At 42.3% G+C, this 16,536-nt stretch overlaps 1 protein-coding gene across 2 annotated transcripts in view; it reads right to left on the reverse strand.

Moving 5' to 3' along the window:
* cdk19 (cyclin dependent kinase 19) overlaps positions 1–16,536 on the reverse strand; it is a 272,731-nt gene that overhangs the window by 83,490 nt on the left and 172,705 nt on the right. For both annotated transcript variants that reach the window (XM_067985049.1, XM_067985048.1), the window contains exons 8-10: positions 12,523–12,592; positions 11,092–11,164; positions 3,980–4,077 (exon numbers count right to left, since the gene is read on the reverse strand). In XM_067985049.1, coding sequence (XP_067841150.1) covers positions 3,980–4,077; positions 11,092–11,164; positions 12,523–12,592 — 241 coding nt within the window. The remainder of the gene's footprint in view (positions 1–3,979; positions 4,078–11,091; positions 11,165–12,522; positions 12,593–16,536) is intronic.

Consider the following 16,536-nt stretch of genomic DNA (forward strand, 5'->3'; position numbering starts at 1 on the left):
CACAGAGAGCAAACTAGGTCTATTAGTCGATAGGCTAGTGGCAATATATGCCAGGTTCCCTTATCGTCATCGATGTTTGTGCATTGTTACTTCTGTTAAAATAATTAAATCAATTATCATGCCCGAGAAACATACTACATCACATTAATCATTTACATTTTACAACTAACAGCAAAAACTTAACTTAAACAATAATAATAACTGAGGAACTATCAAGAAGATAGATGAGGGCTGTGCAGTAGACGTGGTCTACATGGACTTTAGCAAAGCCTTTGACAAGGTACCGCATGGTAGGTTGTTACATAAGGTTAGATCTCACGGGATCCAAGGCGAGGTAGCCAATTGGATACAAAATTGGATTGACGACAGAAGACAGAGGGTGGTTGTAGAGGGTTGTTTTTCAAACTGGAGGCCTGTGACCAGCGGTGTGCCTCAGGGATCGGTGCTGGGTCCGCTGTTATTTGTTATTTATATTAATGATTTGGATGAGAATTTAGGAGGCATAGTTAGTAAGTTTGCAGATGACACCAAGATTAGTGACATTGTGGACAGTGAAGAAGGTTATCTAGGATTGCAACGGGATCTTGATAAATTGGGCCAGTGGGCCGATGAATGGCAGATGGAGTTTAATTTAGATAAATGTGAGGTGATGCATTTTGGGAGATCGAATCGGGCCAGGACCTACTCCGTTAATGGTAGGGCGTTGGGGAGAGTTATAGAACAAAGAGATCTAGGAGTACAGGTTCATAGCTCCTTGAGAGTGGAGTCACAGGTGGGTAGGGTGGTGAAGAAGGCATTCAGCATGCTTGGTTTCATTGGTCAGAACATTGAATACAGGAGTTGGGATGTCTTGTTGAAGTTGTACAAGACATTAGTTAGGCCACACTTGGAATACTGTGTACAGTTCTGGTCACCCTATTATAGAAAGGATATTATTAAACTAGAAAGAGTGCAGAAAAGATTTACTAGGATGCTACCGGGACTTGATGGTTTGACTTATAGGGAGAGGTTGGATAGAGTAAGACTTTTTTCCCTGGAGAGTAGGAGGTTTAGGGGTGATCTTATAGAAGTCTATAAAATAATGAGGGGCATAGATAAGGTAGATAGTCAAAATCTTTTCCCAAAGGTAGGGGAGTCTATAACGAGGGGGCATAGATTTAAGGTGAGAGGGGAGAGATACAAAAGGGTCCAGAGGGGCAATTTTTTCACTCAAAGGGTGGTGAGTGTCTGGAACGAGCTGCCAGAGGCAGTAGTAGAGGCGGGTACAATTTTGTCTTTTAAAAAGCATTTGGACAGTTACATGGGTAAGATGGGTATAGAGGGATATGGGCCAAGTGCAGGCAACTGGGACTAGCTTAGTGGTATAAACTGGGCGACATGGACATGTTGGGCCGAAGGGCCTGCTTCCATGTTGTAAACTTCTATGATTCTATGATTATTAGTGTTGTCTTTGACCACTAGGATCTACTTTTCACTCATTACTAAGTGTCCATAAAGATTTGTAGGATTTCTAGTCAACTGCAGTGTTAATTTTGATGTTTGGCTTGCAAAGGTCGTGTCGTGGTTGATGTTTGATGCCTCGGTGAGGATAAGATGGTAGTACATCCTGGGAATCATATGGGTCTTGAGTATCACGATCCTCTGAGTTGGTTTCAGTTGGCTTCTTTTAGGCTCTCTATCCATTTTTCGAGTTTTGTTATCCACTGGTCTTCTGTAACTCCTGCTCATGGGTCTATCCGAGCACCAAAATACTTTTCTATACTTCCGGGGGCTATAAATTCCAGTTCTTTACCATTCATCTGCCATTTAGTCCCGTGGTTGTACCGGAAGGTTTTCTTCTTGGTGGACATGTGAAAGCCTGCGGTCTTTTTGATGTTTATTTCTAGCCCGGTTTTCTTACAGAATGACTCCAGTATCGTTAAATTTTTCATCATTCCGGAGTGGGAATCACTCATAATTGCAATATCATCTGCAAAGGCTAGGGCAGTACATTTAATGTCCTGGTTGTTATCCTTCATCCAGACCCCTGAGCCATCTCTTTCTAGCGTGCAAAGAAGTGGGTCCATGGTTAAATTAAACAATAGTGGGGATAGGGGGGCTCCTTGTTTGACTCCATTTTTTATGTTTATTGGATCTGTCTTACACTTCTCTCCTTCAATGATTGTTGTGGTGTCTGTATACAGATTTTCAATGAGTTTAATGAATTTTTTATTAATTCCCATTCTCGTCAGACCTTTGGTTATCATGATGTGGCCCACAGAATCAAAGGCTTCGGCTAGGTCTACAAACACTGCAAGTTGTTTTCTGATGTTTTTTGCCCCTTTCATGATGTTTCGGAGGATGGCGATGTTTTCGTTGCATCCTGGGGTCGCCGCGATAAATCCTTTCTGTCTGGGGTTTAGGGTTACTGCTTCAGCCAAATTCTTTGCAATTACTTTGGTGAATAGACGTAATAATATTGGTCCTATAGTTATGGGCCGCCAGTTGTCAATGTTTTTCAGGAGTTCAGTGTCTTCTGATTTAGGAATAAGTACTGCTCTACTTTTCTTAAGGATGTCGGGAATGGTCGCAGTCTTCATCCAGAGGCAGAAGAGTCTCGGTAGAATCGAGGGGTCGCTTCCGTCCCATTCCTTGAGGTCGTGCACTGTTTTTCTGTCCGGGCCTGGTGCACTCCCTTCTTTCATGTTGTTAAAGGCTTGTTTAATTTCTTCTTCACTGATATCGCTCATCAAGCCTTCCTTCTTAGCCATCCTTATACATCCTGCGAATTTACCAATGTCTGATTTATTGTTTGGTTTTGATAGTTTTGCCTTGTAGCTTAGTTCGAGCTCTTCCTTTGAAAGAGGGCATTTAATATTAGTTGGACAGCCCATAATTTGTCGGACTAATCTTCTCCTGTCCTTGATCAACATGGTCTGTGTCTTTTTGTATTCGGCTTTCTTTTCAGCATATCTTTTTGACGTTCTTGTATTGTTGGTTGTTAGGGCCTTTTTCTTGGTTTCTTTTGTTTTGGACTGTTTACTTTCTTCCTTCTCTAGCCTCATTTCCGTAATTACCTCGATTAGTCCGATGGCTTGGGCTTCTTCTTCTTCGTTTGTCCTGTTTCTAACCAGCTGTTCGGCATCTAATAATAGGTTGCCTAAGTCTCTCTTTTCCTTGCTCCCTTTTGATGGGCATTTCGCTTTAGGTTCATTGCTTGTATTGTTTTGGTTTGAATGTTCGTGGCTTGTATCTTGATCAATGTATTCATCTGTTGCGTTATTTTCTGGGGTCATGTTAGTTGATAGAGTTCTTTCTTTGTTGGCTATGGTTTCGAATTGTCTCCTTTTCTCTGCGATTTGTTTATTAGTCTTTGATTTTAATTCCACACTTATTTTCTTATTTATGTTCCAACAACCTTTATATTTAATTTCCAATTCTTTAAGTTGTCGAACTTCCTCGTCTGACCAAATGGATTTCTTGCCTTTTTTCTTTGGTTTGGTTTCTTCTAATCTTTTCTCGTTTCTTAATTCGGGATGCTGGTGTCTCTCATGTTGTCCCAAACCAATTTTTAGTTGTGAATTTAAGAGGACATAATGTGCATTCTAGTATGCCTTCTGGCATTGGTTGTTCCTTTTTGTTGCATTTGGCATGGTGGCATGCTATGGAATGATTATATTTATGGCCCCTAGCTCTGGTCTCCCCTGCAAGTGGAAACATCTTCTCTACAAACCCTATCATAATCTTGAAGACCTCTATCACGTCACCCCTCAGTCTTCCCTTTTCGAGAGAAAAGAACCCCAGTCTGCTCAATCATTGCTGATAGGTATAACCTCTCAGTTCTGGTATCATCCTAGTAAATTTTTTTTGCACTTTCTCCAGTGCCTCTATATCCTTTTTATAACATGGATATTAGAAAGTCCTTCCTCTAGCCACATCAAGCCTGAAAACAATAAATCATTTCCCTCCCTTTTTTTACAAAATCAACAGATATACCTACTCTGTAGTTGGCAACGGCTCTTCCAAGAAGTAAGGGTCCTGTAGAGCTTGCTCAGAAGTGATTCTCTTTGTTGGATCCATAGTCAGCAGTTTTTGCAGCTAAAACAACAAGAATTAATGATCAGGTAAGCATTAATAATGAGGTCTGTGCTGCATGCAGAGGTAGGAGATCACATTCCAACACAGATCAGGGTGAAACATGAAGCAATTATGTTCAAGGCCCAAGATAATTGCTTTGTACTGATCAGGAGGACTGCTAATCTCGTACAGATTAGCAGTTGATTGATTGTGCTAAACTGTTTCTAAAGAGTAGGTTAGTGACTCAAACCTAAATGCTTACAGTTTTCCAATACAACCACTTGCTAAACTGCATTATTTCACTTCTTGTACATGGCACCATATCCAACAGAACTACAGAGGATCAAGAAGGTCTGCCACCAGCTTCTCAAGGCAGCGAAGTAAATGGTGGTGCTGTGGGCCATCAGCAGCAGCAGATTTGTATTGCAGCACAATCTGTAACCTCATGGCCTGGCATATTCCTCACTCTACCATTACCCACAAGCCAGGGGATCAACCCTGTTTCAATGAGGAGTGTAGAGGAGCATGCCAGGAGCAGCACCAGGCGTACATAAAAATGAGGTGCCAACCTGGTGAAGCTACAACTCAGGACTACATGCATGCTAAACAGCGGAAGCAACATACTATAGACAGAGCTAAGCGATTCCACAACCAACGGATCAGATCAAAGCTCTGCAGTCCTGCCACATCCAGTCGTGAATGGTGGTGGACAATTAAACAACTAACGGGAGGAGGAGGCTCTGTAAACATCCCCACCCTCAATGATGACGGAGTCCAGCACGTGAGTGCAAAAGACAAGGCTGAAGCGTTTGCAACCATCTTCAGCCAGAAGTGCCGAGTGGATGATCCATCTCGGCCTCCTCCCGATATCCCCACCATCACAGAAGCCAGTCTTCAGCAAATTCGATTCACACCACGTGATATCAAGAAACGACTGAGTGCACTGGATACAGCAAAGGCTATGGGCACCGGCAACATCTCGGCTGTAGTGCTGAAGACTTGTGCTCCAGAACTAGCCGCGCCTCTGGCCAAACTGTTCCAGTACAGCTACGACATTGGCATCTACCCGACAATGTGGAAAATTGCCCAGGTATGTCCTGTCCACAAAAAGCAGGACAAATCCAATCCAGCCAATTACTGCCCCATCAGTCTACTCTCAATCATCAGCAAAGTGATGGAAGGTGTCGTCAACAGTGCTATCAAGCGGCACTTACTCACCAATAACCTGCTCACCGATGCACAGTCTGGGTTCCGCCAGGACCAGTCGGCTCCAGACCTCATTACAGCCTTGGTCCAAACATGGACAAAAGAGCAGAATTCCAAAGGTGAGGTGAGAGTGACTGCACTTGACATCAAGGCAGCATTTGACCAAGTGTGGCACCAAGGAGCCCTAGTAAAATTGAAGTCAATGGGAATCAGGGGGAAAACTCTCCAGTGGCTGGAGTCATACCTAGCACAAAGCAAGATGGTAGTGATTGTAGGAGGCCAATCATCTCAGCCCCAGGACAATGCTGCAGGATTTCCTCAGGGCAGTTTCCTAGGCCCCACCATCTTCAGCTGCTTCATCAATGACTTTCCCTCCATCATAAGGTCAGAAATGGGGATGTTCGCTGATGATTGCACAGTGTTCAGTTCCATTCGCAACCCCTCACATAATGAAGCAGTCCCTGCCCGCATGCAGCAAGACCTGGACAACATCCAGGCTTGAGCTCAGAAGTGGCAAGTAACATTTGCGCCAGACAAGTGCCAGGCAATGACCATCTCCAACAAGAGAGAGTCTAACCACCTCCCCTTGACATTCAACGGCATTACCATCGCCGAATCTCCCACCATCAACATCCTGGGGGTCACCATTGACCAGAAACTTAATTGGACCAGCCACATAAATACTGTGGCTACAAGAGCAGGTCAGATGCTGGGTATTCTGCAGCGAGTGACTCGCCTCCTGACTCCCCAAAGCCTTTCCACCATCTACAAGGCACAAGTCAGGAGTGATGGAATACTTTCCACTTGTCTGGATGAGTGCAGCTCCAACAACACTCAAGAAGTTCAACACCATCCAGGATAAAGCAGCCCGCTTGATTGGCACCCCATCCACCACCCTAAACATTCACTCCCTTCACCACCGGCGCACAGTGACTGCAGTGTGTACCATCCAGAGGATGCACTGCAGCAACTCGCCAAGGCTTCTTCGACAGCACCTCCCAAACCCGTGACCTCTACCACCTAGAAGGACAAGGGCAGCAGGCACATGGGAACAACAACGCCTGCACGTTCCCCTCCAAGTCACACACCATCCCGACTTGGAAATATATCGCCGTTCCTTCATCGTCACTGGGTCAAAATCCTGGAACTCCCTTCCTAACAGCACTGTGGGAAAACCTTCACCTCATGAACTGCAGCGGTTCAAGAAGGCGGCTCACCACCACCTTCTCAAGGGCAATTAGGGATGAGCAATAAATGCTAGCCTTGCCAGCGACGCCCACATCCCATGAACGAATAAAAAAAAAATGCAGCCTTGTCAGTGTCGCTCATAAAAATGTGACAATTCTCAGGCAAGGTTTTCAAACTGGGATCCCTGTACCTTAATGGGTCTATGAGGAGATCCATGGAGTGCACAAGGTAAATCAAATTTCTGTCCCTCTGCTGTCAGATTTCTTCTAAAATGTTGTACTATAGCTGTATACTAATGAAAAGAAACAGTTTCTGCAAATGACAGCAGTGTTATTTTAGGCAGATAAGACTGTCTTTTGAAAATTAGGACTGGGTCCTTGAATACAAGTCAATATTGGCAGGATGTTCCTGGGAGAGTAGCAACATTTCCATGTGCTCGCTCTCCCCAAAGAAAAGTTTGAAAACCACTGTTTAAACCATTACCATGTGGAAAGATTCACTGGTATGAAATGATGAAAAGATAATTAACAATTGCCTTATTAATAACAAAAGGGGCGGGGGTAGCTACAAATGTTAGAAATCTTAAACAAAAACAGAAGTGCTGAAAATACACACAACAGGTCTAACAGCCTTCGTAAAGACAGATTAACGTTTCAAACACAACCCTTTGTCAGAACTGAAAACTAAAAGATAAGCAAGAATCTTCGTAGGGTTGGATTGGAGAATCTGTCTCCTCGCCCTTCTTTTTTGAATTGTGTATTTCTAGCATTTTCCTGTTATTGTTATTCGTACCTTATTGTTTAGACTTAACTAAGTATTCATGAAACCTGGTCAGCTACATTTAGATTTGAGCAAAGGAGCAACAAATATAAATGCATTTTGCGTTATGTCTATTCTGGTGGTTTACATTCTATTTGATAGGCCCAATCTTATGGCATGGAAAAATGTTCAGAATGACTAGATGCCTGTTCAAATGAAACACACTGAGCTGATTGCACGTAATTCTGTGGTGTCGTGTTATTTGAATAATTAGCATAAATTCCGGCACTGCTTTGGCCTTGCACCAGCAGCTAACCTAATAGGGCTTGTGGAAAATCCAGCTAGCAGCTCAAATTTCAAAGATGAGCCCACTTACGGCTACATGCTGGGGCAAATATAATTTTCACACTTCAGAAAAATTTAAAAGCGTATTCCAACGATTTGTCAGTCTTTGAGAGTGGTAATCGGGGTGGGGGGGTCGGTGGGGTGGGGGGGGGCGGGGGGAAGCAGCAGCGATAAACAACTGCCAGGCAAAAATGAAAAGAAATCCAATGCAAAGGCAGAAAACACAGTCTCCATACAAGTGATGTTGTAGAACAGCACACAATGCTTTTGTTTGATGGTTGGCAAAGTAGACATCCTGCTGCATGAGGTGGTTGCCCTGTTTGGCATTCCTGGGCACCTTCCCCAGAAGAAACCAGTGCACCTTGCCTTTCAGACTCTGTGCATACTTGGGTGCTACCTGAGGATGATCCGCACTCTTGGGAACTTTGACAGCCAAGAAAACTCTATGTGCTGTTGACCGGATGCCTCCATCTCCTTTCCGGAGTGATGAATGCTAGTTGTTATGATCTGGAATGTACTGCCTGAGAGGATGGTGGAAGCAGATTCAATAATAACTTTCAAAAGGGAATTGGATAAGTATTTGAAGGGAAAAAAATTACAGGGCTATGGGGAAAGAACAGGGGTGTCGGACTAATTGGATAGCTTGACCAAATAACTGGCACAGGCATGATGGGCCGAATGGCCTCCTTCTGTGCTGTATCCCAATATGAATGTGTTGCCCCTTCAAAACAAAACCCCTGTCACTTGCTTGATGCATCTGTTGTTAATTGTATCTATGTGACTCAAATCAATTAGTGTTAATTGTATTCAGGTGGTAGGTATCAATTGGGGATTCTCTTGTATCCATTTATAGGAGAGTGTGTAATGTTGAGCTGTGTGAATAAAGGCTTGGAAGCAACTGAAGACCAAGCTCTAGTATTCTATCCTTCACCACCTGGCTATCCAATTTATAACATATATATTGTGGCCCATGTCACCAGTGGCTTGGAAAGGTCAGATGGCATAAAATTTTAAGGAAATAATGACCCTCATCCCCTTTGATACAAGTGGCCTGCAGGTGAAATGAAAATGCAGAGAAAGCAAAATAACAAGTTAAAAAAAAAATAACTTTCCAACTTACGTGTAAGAAATTTAATTCTACAGCCAGGCTGCCAACACTGCAGCACCAGTATGAAATGAGCGAATGTACTCCTAATGAGAAATCTGCAAGTTCCAGTGTGGGACTCATTTAAATAAAATTTGTATGTACAATAATGGTTGTGTTGGTCACCAGTGCAGCCTTGATAATTGTGGCATTTTTCCTCACTGAAAAGCTAGAGCACCTGGCTCGCACGCCACATTTTGTGACTCATGCTCGTTCCCAGTGAGGTTCCGTACTTCCAGTGGAGCCTCGAAAATTCAAGGCTTATGTCTTCAGTAAGCCACTGCCAGAACTATCTATTAATAGTTGTGTTGTGAGACCAGAAGCACAAGCATCAATTCCAAAGCAACAATAATTGCATCTAATATAACATCGAGGCTCAAACTGAGAGGGGGAGAAAGCTGCAGAATAATGCAAATTCGGAAAATCTAAAATAAAAACAGAAAATGCTAGAAAGACTCAGCAGGTCATGCAGCATCTATGGAGATAAAAATGCAGGGTTCATGTTTCAGGTCAATGACCTATCATCAGAATTCTGATCAATTACAGCATTATGCAATCATAAATGAGGCTGATTATCAGGTAGAGTGAAGATTTTTTTCTATTCCAAAAATCAGCACACTGGCTGCTCACTGCTTTCACAGAGCAGGCATCAAGTGACAAAATATGATATTTCTGCATCTAGTTTTCGAATCACCAGGGAAGTGATGCCTTGATTGAGAGCAGCAGCCTCATTGGAAATTTTTTAATAATTATTTTTAAAGTCATAATTTTTGAATTCAAGTACAGAGGTTTATTTTTACCCAGATATTTGAGGATAACCCAAATGTAGACTTTCACCTTAGAACTACTGATTTAACCAGAACTCCAAAAGGGCATCACACGATGCTTTCTTTTTCACTCCAATCATAATTGTGCCTCTCTGAACGACGGCCAATTCAATGTAAAATTACAAATGGATTTCTGTGGACTGGTGCTCCCTGTAACAGCCCCAATTCATTTCACTTAGGACCCATGTAATTGGCAAAAAGAAGACTTTGAACTCATCCGCCTAGGCTGTCAAAGATACAAGGGTAGTGTGCTAACCACCCAGTTCCCTTTTCTTTAATTTTGCTAATTCTAATTTATAACAATTCTTAATTTATAACAATCAATTATAAGTGTAAAGACATTTAAACTTGTGGATGTTGAACCAAGGAAAATAATTCTGTCATCTGAAAAGTTAAAAGGTATTTTAGGACTCACAGGGATAAGGAGGCATTGTCTTCTGGAAGTACTGGCTACTAAAATTTTGTATCTTTGAAGTTATTCAAATACATTTTTGTTCTGAAAATTACAACGCCACCCAGCTGGTTCCTGTTTATATGTAGGAATGTCTAGGTCACAAGCTGGAAGCAATTATATTGGAAAGCCTGAAACAAACAAAAGACCATTCGGCCCACCCATTTAACCTTCTCCTTCTCCATGCATGACTACCTGAATTGTGGACTCACCCCACCCCACCCCCTCAATTTATTCAGAGCTTGGGGTGGAGTTCTGGCATAAAAGGGACGGGTTAAGGCTGCAGGGACAGGAGATCAAGCGGAGTCCAGAAATGCGGAGTCTTCGTCCTTCAGAGCAACATATGGGAATTCCCGTTGGAGACGGGGGCAGCTGGGCAGAAGTTCTGTCCACCCCATTGGTGGCCTGACATCAGGAACAAGGTGGAGCCAGGAGGATGGTGTCACCTGTGGCAATTTCTGCTCCTCCTCCCTCCTTTGCTGAGTGACCTGGACACCAGCAAGTTGTTGCCATCTGGTCATGGAGAGGTAGAAGTGGGGCCCACAGGAATGTCCAGGACTGGAACACTCCAGAAGATTGAAGGCAACTACAATAAAATCAGCAGTCTTATAAACAGCGCTGATTTCCACTGTTGGCATTTTTAGCTGGTCATGCCAGCTTCTCTCCCCAGTAGCTTTCCAGCAGTGGAACTTTGTCATCCTCTCTTCCCCTATCTCTAGCGGGAACCCAAGATGCTCACATACATACTGTCGTGGATGCTTGCCTGGTTTATGTTATTCACCAGGCTCAAGGTTTGCTGGTTATCTGCCACAGTTATCGAGGAACTTTGGCCTCCCTGATCTCATTATGCTCTTCCTAATCCCCATCTATTAGGGGATGAATTTTGGCAGGGTTCTCCCACTTGTCCACTATAGCTTTGGCAGAATAGCTCTGGAAACCCAGGAAAATTCTTTTCTATACAGATATTGATTTAGTTCCATTTTAACAGCATCAATTGACTCAGAATTAACTGCTTTTCTAGTAGTCAGTTCCACATGGGAAAAAAAATCCTTCCAACTTGATCACAAAGATCCTTTACAGCAATTCTTTGCAAAAAGCTTGAGGGTAAAACTCACCAGAAGAAATACTTTACTGTCAGGCTTGACTTTGTGTTTCTCCATATATTTAATGAGGCTGCTGTTAGCATAGCTAAATGCAAGAAAAGATCAACAAGTTAGACTTGCTTACCTATTTAACCACAATTGGACAAGACAAGACAATACTTAGTGAACATGATTTGCTAATAAAATATTGATTTAATTGCATTATTTACTGTTCTTCACCATGCGAGTGACATCACCAGCAAACCAAAAACAAGCAGATGAGAAACCTGGTGCACACTCACACATCTCTCAGCTGCTTAAGAGCCACAATAGCCTGCCCTCCCTCTCAGTCAGGGTATAGTGTATGGCCTGGGGAGACCAAAGGAGAGGAAGAGAAAATAAAATAGCACACAAATATCTTTTCTTATTGATTGTTATTTGCTGTAACTCCCATTACAGTAGTTCTGATGGAAACAAATTACAATGGCTCCAGTCATAAAGCAGTTTCTAAAATACTTAGCAAGTTGATGGTGTGAAAGAGTTAGTCTGATATTCTTCTGTGTGGATGGGAAGGCAGAGACAGAAACAAAAGAATGCTTTTTTTAAAAAAATGTTCTCAGAATGTGGGTGATGAGGCAAGACTCTCTTTATTGCCCATCCCTAGCTTTCCTGAGAAGGTGGTGTTGGAATAGCAATTGTTTTGCTAGGACATTTCCATGAGGGACTGGAGTTACATTTATGTCAGACTGGATAACAGTGTTCCCTTCCCTGAAAGACATGAAGAGAACAGTTGAGTTTCATAGTCATTTTTTCAGGTGCCAGCTGACAAATTACCATATTTATTGAACTCAGTTTCATAACTTGCCATGGGTAGCTAGTCTGGTATCATAACACTACATTACCGTACCTTAAAAATTAAACAGTATTGTGTGTGCAAAGTGGGAGATTCCTGTTGTCCAGTGTCACTGGATAGGTAATTGCTGATAAAGTCATATGCTAACTATTTACAAAATGGGCATTTCCAGCATGGATAAATAGATTGCCTGTGGGGAAAGAGACTGATTTTCCATTTAAAATATCAAAGGAGTTTAATTTCTTCAGAATGGCAGAGGATTACAAACACACTTTAGTAGAATGTGTTTTGGATAATTTTCTGGAATTTCATGCATAGGCAGCAAAGCTCCATAGCAGCTGCTTGTATTTTTGCTGGATCATGAATTTTGTACGGTCTGTTCAGTAAAAACTAGATGAAATTTCTGATGGCCCCCCTAAAGCATCTTCAAAGACAAGAATAGCCTGCTTCCCACTGAAGAAAATGGGAAATACCGCACTCTGTGAGTGGTGTGAATGTACCTTCAGCATGTCACTATTTTACAATACCCATCCCAGACACGAGAATCATTATCCCGGTTACAACAGACTTAGCTCTTAAATTCAGAAACTAGTGGGAGCTTCAGAACTTACGTTGTTCTCCTGAAGTCTTTCTGCAAAGTTGGGTATTCAGGCATCTTGCGGATATCTTCCCAGTCTTTATCTTGCAAAAAAAAACAGTTGTCCAATATGTGTCAAGAACATATGTAAATAATATCTTTAAAGTATATTATTCCCTCTAACGTTCACAAGAGTCTGAATAACATCGTACAAAATCAGTGCAGTTTGAATCAAATTTGCCAGCTAGGAGCTTACTTTTTGATTCTGCTAGCAATTTTCAAAAAGGTGAAGTACATTGTTTAAAAATTCTATAGAATATAACGTATTTCAAGATTGGTATAGTGTCACTGATAAACTGCTTGAGCTCTATTCTTATGACATCATCTGAACCCCTCAATTGTTACTGACTCATGACATGTTAGTTATGTGTCATATTTTTGTATCACCCATGTAGGTTTTCTCAAGGGTGCTATATCTGGTGACTTTGCAACAGTCCTTCAATTACTGTGTATGCACTACTGCTGTGGGATAACAAAATGTCACTTCTGGCATGCTCAAGGCCATACCATCCGCATACTGAATGGTACAAATGTCATCCTTTTACAACAGCTCTATAAAATCCAATTAATATATGAGAAATAAACAAAACATTGTGGAGCTAAATACGATTAAAATCACTAAGGAATTGGTACTCAGTAAATTAATGGGACTCAAGGCGGATAAATCCCCTGGACCTGATGGCTTACATCCTAGGGTCGTGAGGGAAGTGGCAGTGGGGATTGTGGATGCTTTGGTAATAATTTTCCAAAATTCTCTGGACTCGGCAAAGGTCCCGGCAGATTGGAAAACTGCTAATGTAACACCCTTATTTAAAAGGGGTAGTAGGCAGAAGGCTGGAAATTATAGACCAGTTAGCCTAACATCTGTGGTGGGTAAAATTTTGCAGTCTATTATTAAGGAGACAGTAGCGGAACATTTGGATAAACATAATTTAATAGGACAAAGTCAGCATGGCTTTACGAAGGGGAAGTCATGTCTGACAAATTGGCTTGAGTTCTTTGAGGACATAACGTACAGGGTGGATAAAGGGGAACCAGTGGACGTAGTGTATTTAGACTTCCAGAAGGCATTCGACAAGGTGCCACATAAAAGATTATTGCTCAAGATAAAGAATCACTGGATTGGGGGTAATATTCTGGCATGGGTGGAGAATTGGTTATCTAACAGGAAGCAGAGAGTTGGGATAAATGGTTCATTCTCGGACTGGCAACCAGTAGCCAGTGGTGTTCCGCAGGGGTCGGTGCTGGGTCCCCAACTCTTTACAATCTATATTAACGATTTGGAGGAGGGGACCGAGTGTAACATATCAAAGTTTGCAGATGATACAAAGATGGGAGGGAAAGTAGAGAGTGAGGAGGACATAAAAACCCTACAGGGGGATATAGACAGGCTGGGTGAGTGGGCGGAGATTTGGCAGATGCAATACAATATTGGAAAATGTGAGGTTATGCACTTTGGCAGGAAAAATCAGAGAGCAAGTTATTATCTTAATGGTGAGAAACTGGAAAGTACTGCAATACATAGGGATCTGGGGGTCCTAGTGCAAGAAAATCAAAAAGTTAGTATGCAGGTGCAGCAGGTGATCAAGAAGGCCAACGGAATGTTGGCTTTTATTGCTCGGGGGATAGAATATAAAAACAGGGAGGTATTGCTGCAGTTATATAAGGTATTGGTGAGACCGCACCTGGAATACTGCATACAGTTTTGGTGTCCATACTTAAGAAAAGACATACTTGCTCTCGAGGCAGTACAAAGAAGGTTCACTCGGTTAATCCCGGGGATGAGGGGTCGGACGCATGAGGAGAGGTTGAGTAGATTGGGACTCTACTCATTGGAGTTCAGAAGAATGAGAGGCGATCTTATTGAAACATATAAGATTGTGAAGGGGCTTGATCGGGTGGATGCGGTAAGGATGTTCCCAAGGATGGGTGAAACTAGAACTCGGGGGCATAATCTTAGAATAAGGGGCTGCTCTTTCAAAACTGAGATGAGGAGAAACTTCTTCACTCAGAGGGTAGTGGGTCTGTGGAATTTGCTGCCCCAGGAAGCTGTGGAAGCTACATCGTTAAATAAATTTAAAACAAAAACCGACAGTTTCCTGGAAGTAAAGGGAATTAGGGGTTACGGGGAGCGGGCAGGAAATTGGACATGAATTTAGATTTGAGGTTAGGATCAGATCAGCCATGATCTTATTGAATGGCGGAGCAGGCTCGAGGGGCCGATTGGCCTACTCCTGCTCCTATTTCTTATGTTCTTATAACATATATCTTGTACTTGCTTTTGACTGTTAACCAGCTTGCCACTAATTTATCTTCCCCGCACAACATCAAAGCTTGTATAACTATCTTTATATGCAATAGCTGCTGTTACTAACAACTACCTTCAGCAAAATACAGTTTTTTCAAATGGCACCTTAACATACTGGATTACTTTTAGAATTGTAAATATGAGTAAACATTAATAATTTCACAATATTTACTCTAGTTTTTGGTTGTTCTTTTCCTCCTTTGCATCACACTATGTCCTATCCCATTCCTCAACATGGTAAGTACCAAAAACTTTTTTTAAAAATGACTGTTTCTCAGATTTTGTTTTTGCATAAGAGAAACAATATGTGCTGAGAGCATAAACAGGAATTTACAATGCTTTACAAGGAAAAAACACACCACCCTTCCTCAGATACAAGATAAAAAATAGTTTATGCATATCTATAACCGCATCAATGACAGAAGAGGACAGCTAATAACTACAAAGGGAACATCACTCTCCAAGCCAAGCCAACAAGGAGGAGAATACCCCCATCCAACTTGGTACAGTGCAGGACTGTTGTTGCCAGCAAATCAGGAAATTGAAGCCCATGGAATAAATGGGGCAGTGGCAGCATGGATACAAAATTGGCTAAGTAACAGGAAGCAGAGAGTAATGAACGGTTGTTTTTCGGACTAGAGGGAGGTATACAGTGATGTCCCCAGGGGTCGGTACTAGGACCACTGCTTTTCTTGATATATATTAATGACTTGGACTTGGGTGTACAGGGTACAATTTCCAAATTTGCAGACTACACAAAACTTGGAAGTGTAGTGAACAGTGAGGAGGATAGTAATAGACTTCAAGAAGACATAGACAGGCTGGTGGAATGGGCGGACATGTGGGAAATGAAATTAATGCAGAGAAGTGCGAAATGATACATTTTGGTTCGAAAAACAAGAGGCAATATAAACTAGAGGGTACAATTCTAAAGGGGGTGCAGGAACAGAGAGACCTGGGGGTATATGTGCACAAATCGCTGAAAGTGGCAGGGCAGGTTGAGAAAGCAGTTTAAAAAAGCATACTGGATCCTGGGCTTTATAAATAGAGGCATAGAATACAAAAGCAAGGAAGTAATGATGAACTGTTATAGAACACTGGTTCGGCCACAACTGGAGAACTGTGTCCAATTCTGGGCACCGCACTTTAGGAAGGATGTGAAGGCCTTCGAGAGGGTGCAGTTACATGGATGGACTGGAGAAGCTGGGGTTGTTCTCCTTAGGGCAGAAGGTTGAGAGGAGATTTTATAGAGGTGTTCAAAATCATAAGGTGTCTAGACGGAGTAGATAGAGAGAAACTGTTCCCACTGACAGAAGGGTCAAGAATTAGTGGACATAGATTTAAGGTAATTGGCAAAAGAACCAAAGGCGACATGAGGAAAATCTTCTTTACGCAGCGAGTGGTTATGATCTGGAATGCACCGCCAGAAAGGGTGGTGGAGGCAGATTCAATCGTGACTTTCAAAAGGGAATTGGAAAAGTACTTGAAAGAAAAAATTTGCAGGGCTACAGGGAAAGGGCATGGGAGTGGGACTAGCTGGATTGCTCTTGCAGAGAGACGGCACGGGTCCGACGGGCCGAATGGCCTCCTTCTGTGCTGTAACCATTCTAAGACTACATAGAATTACAAAGAATTTACAGCACAGAAACAGACCGTTTGGCCCAATTGGTCTATGCTGGT

The sequence above is a fragment of the Heptranchias perlo genome, chromosome 5, assembly GCF_035084215.1.
Source record: "Heptranchias perlo isolate sHepPer1 chromosome 5, sHepPer1.hap1, whole genome shotgun sequence".
NCBI lineage: Eukaryota > Metazoa > Chordata > Chondrichthyes > Hexanchiformes > Hexanchidae > Heptranchias > Heptranchias perlo.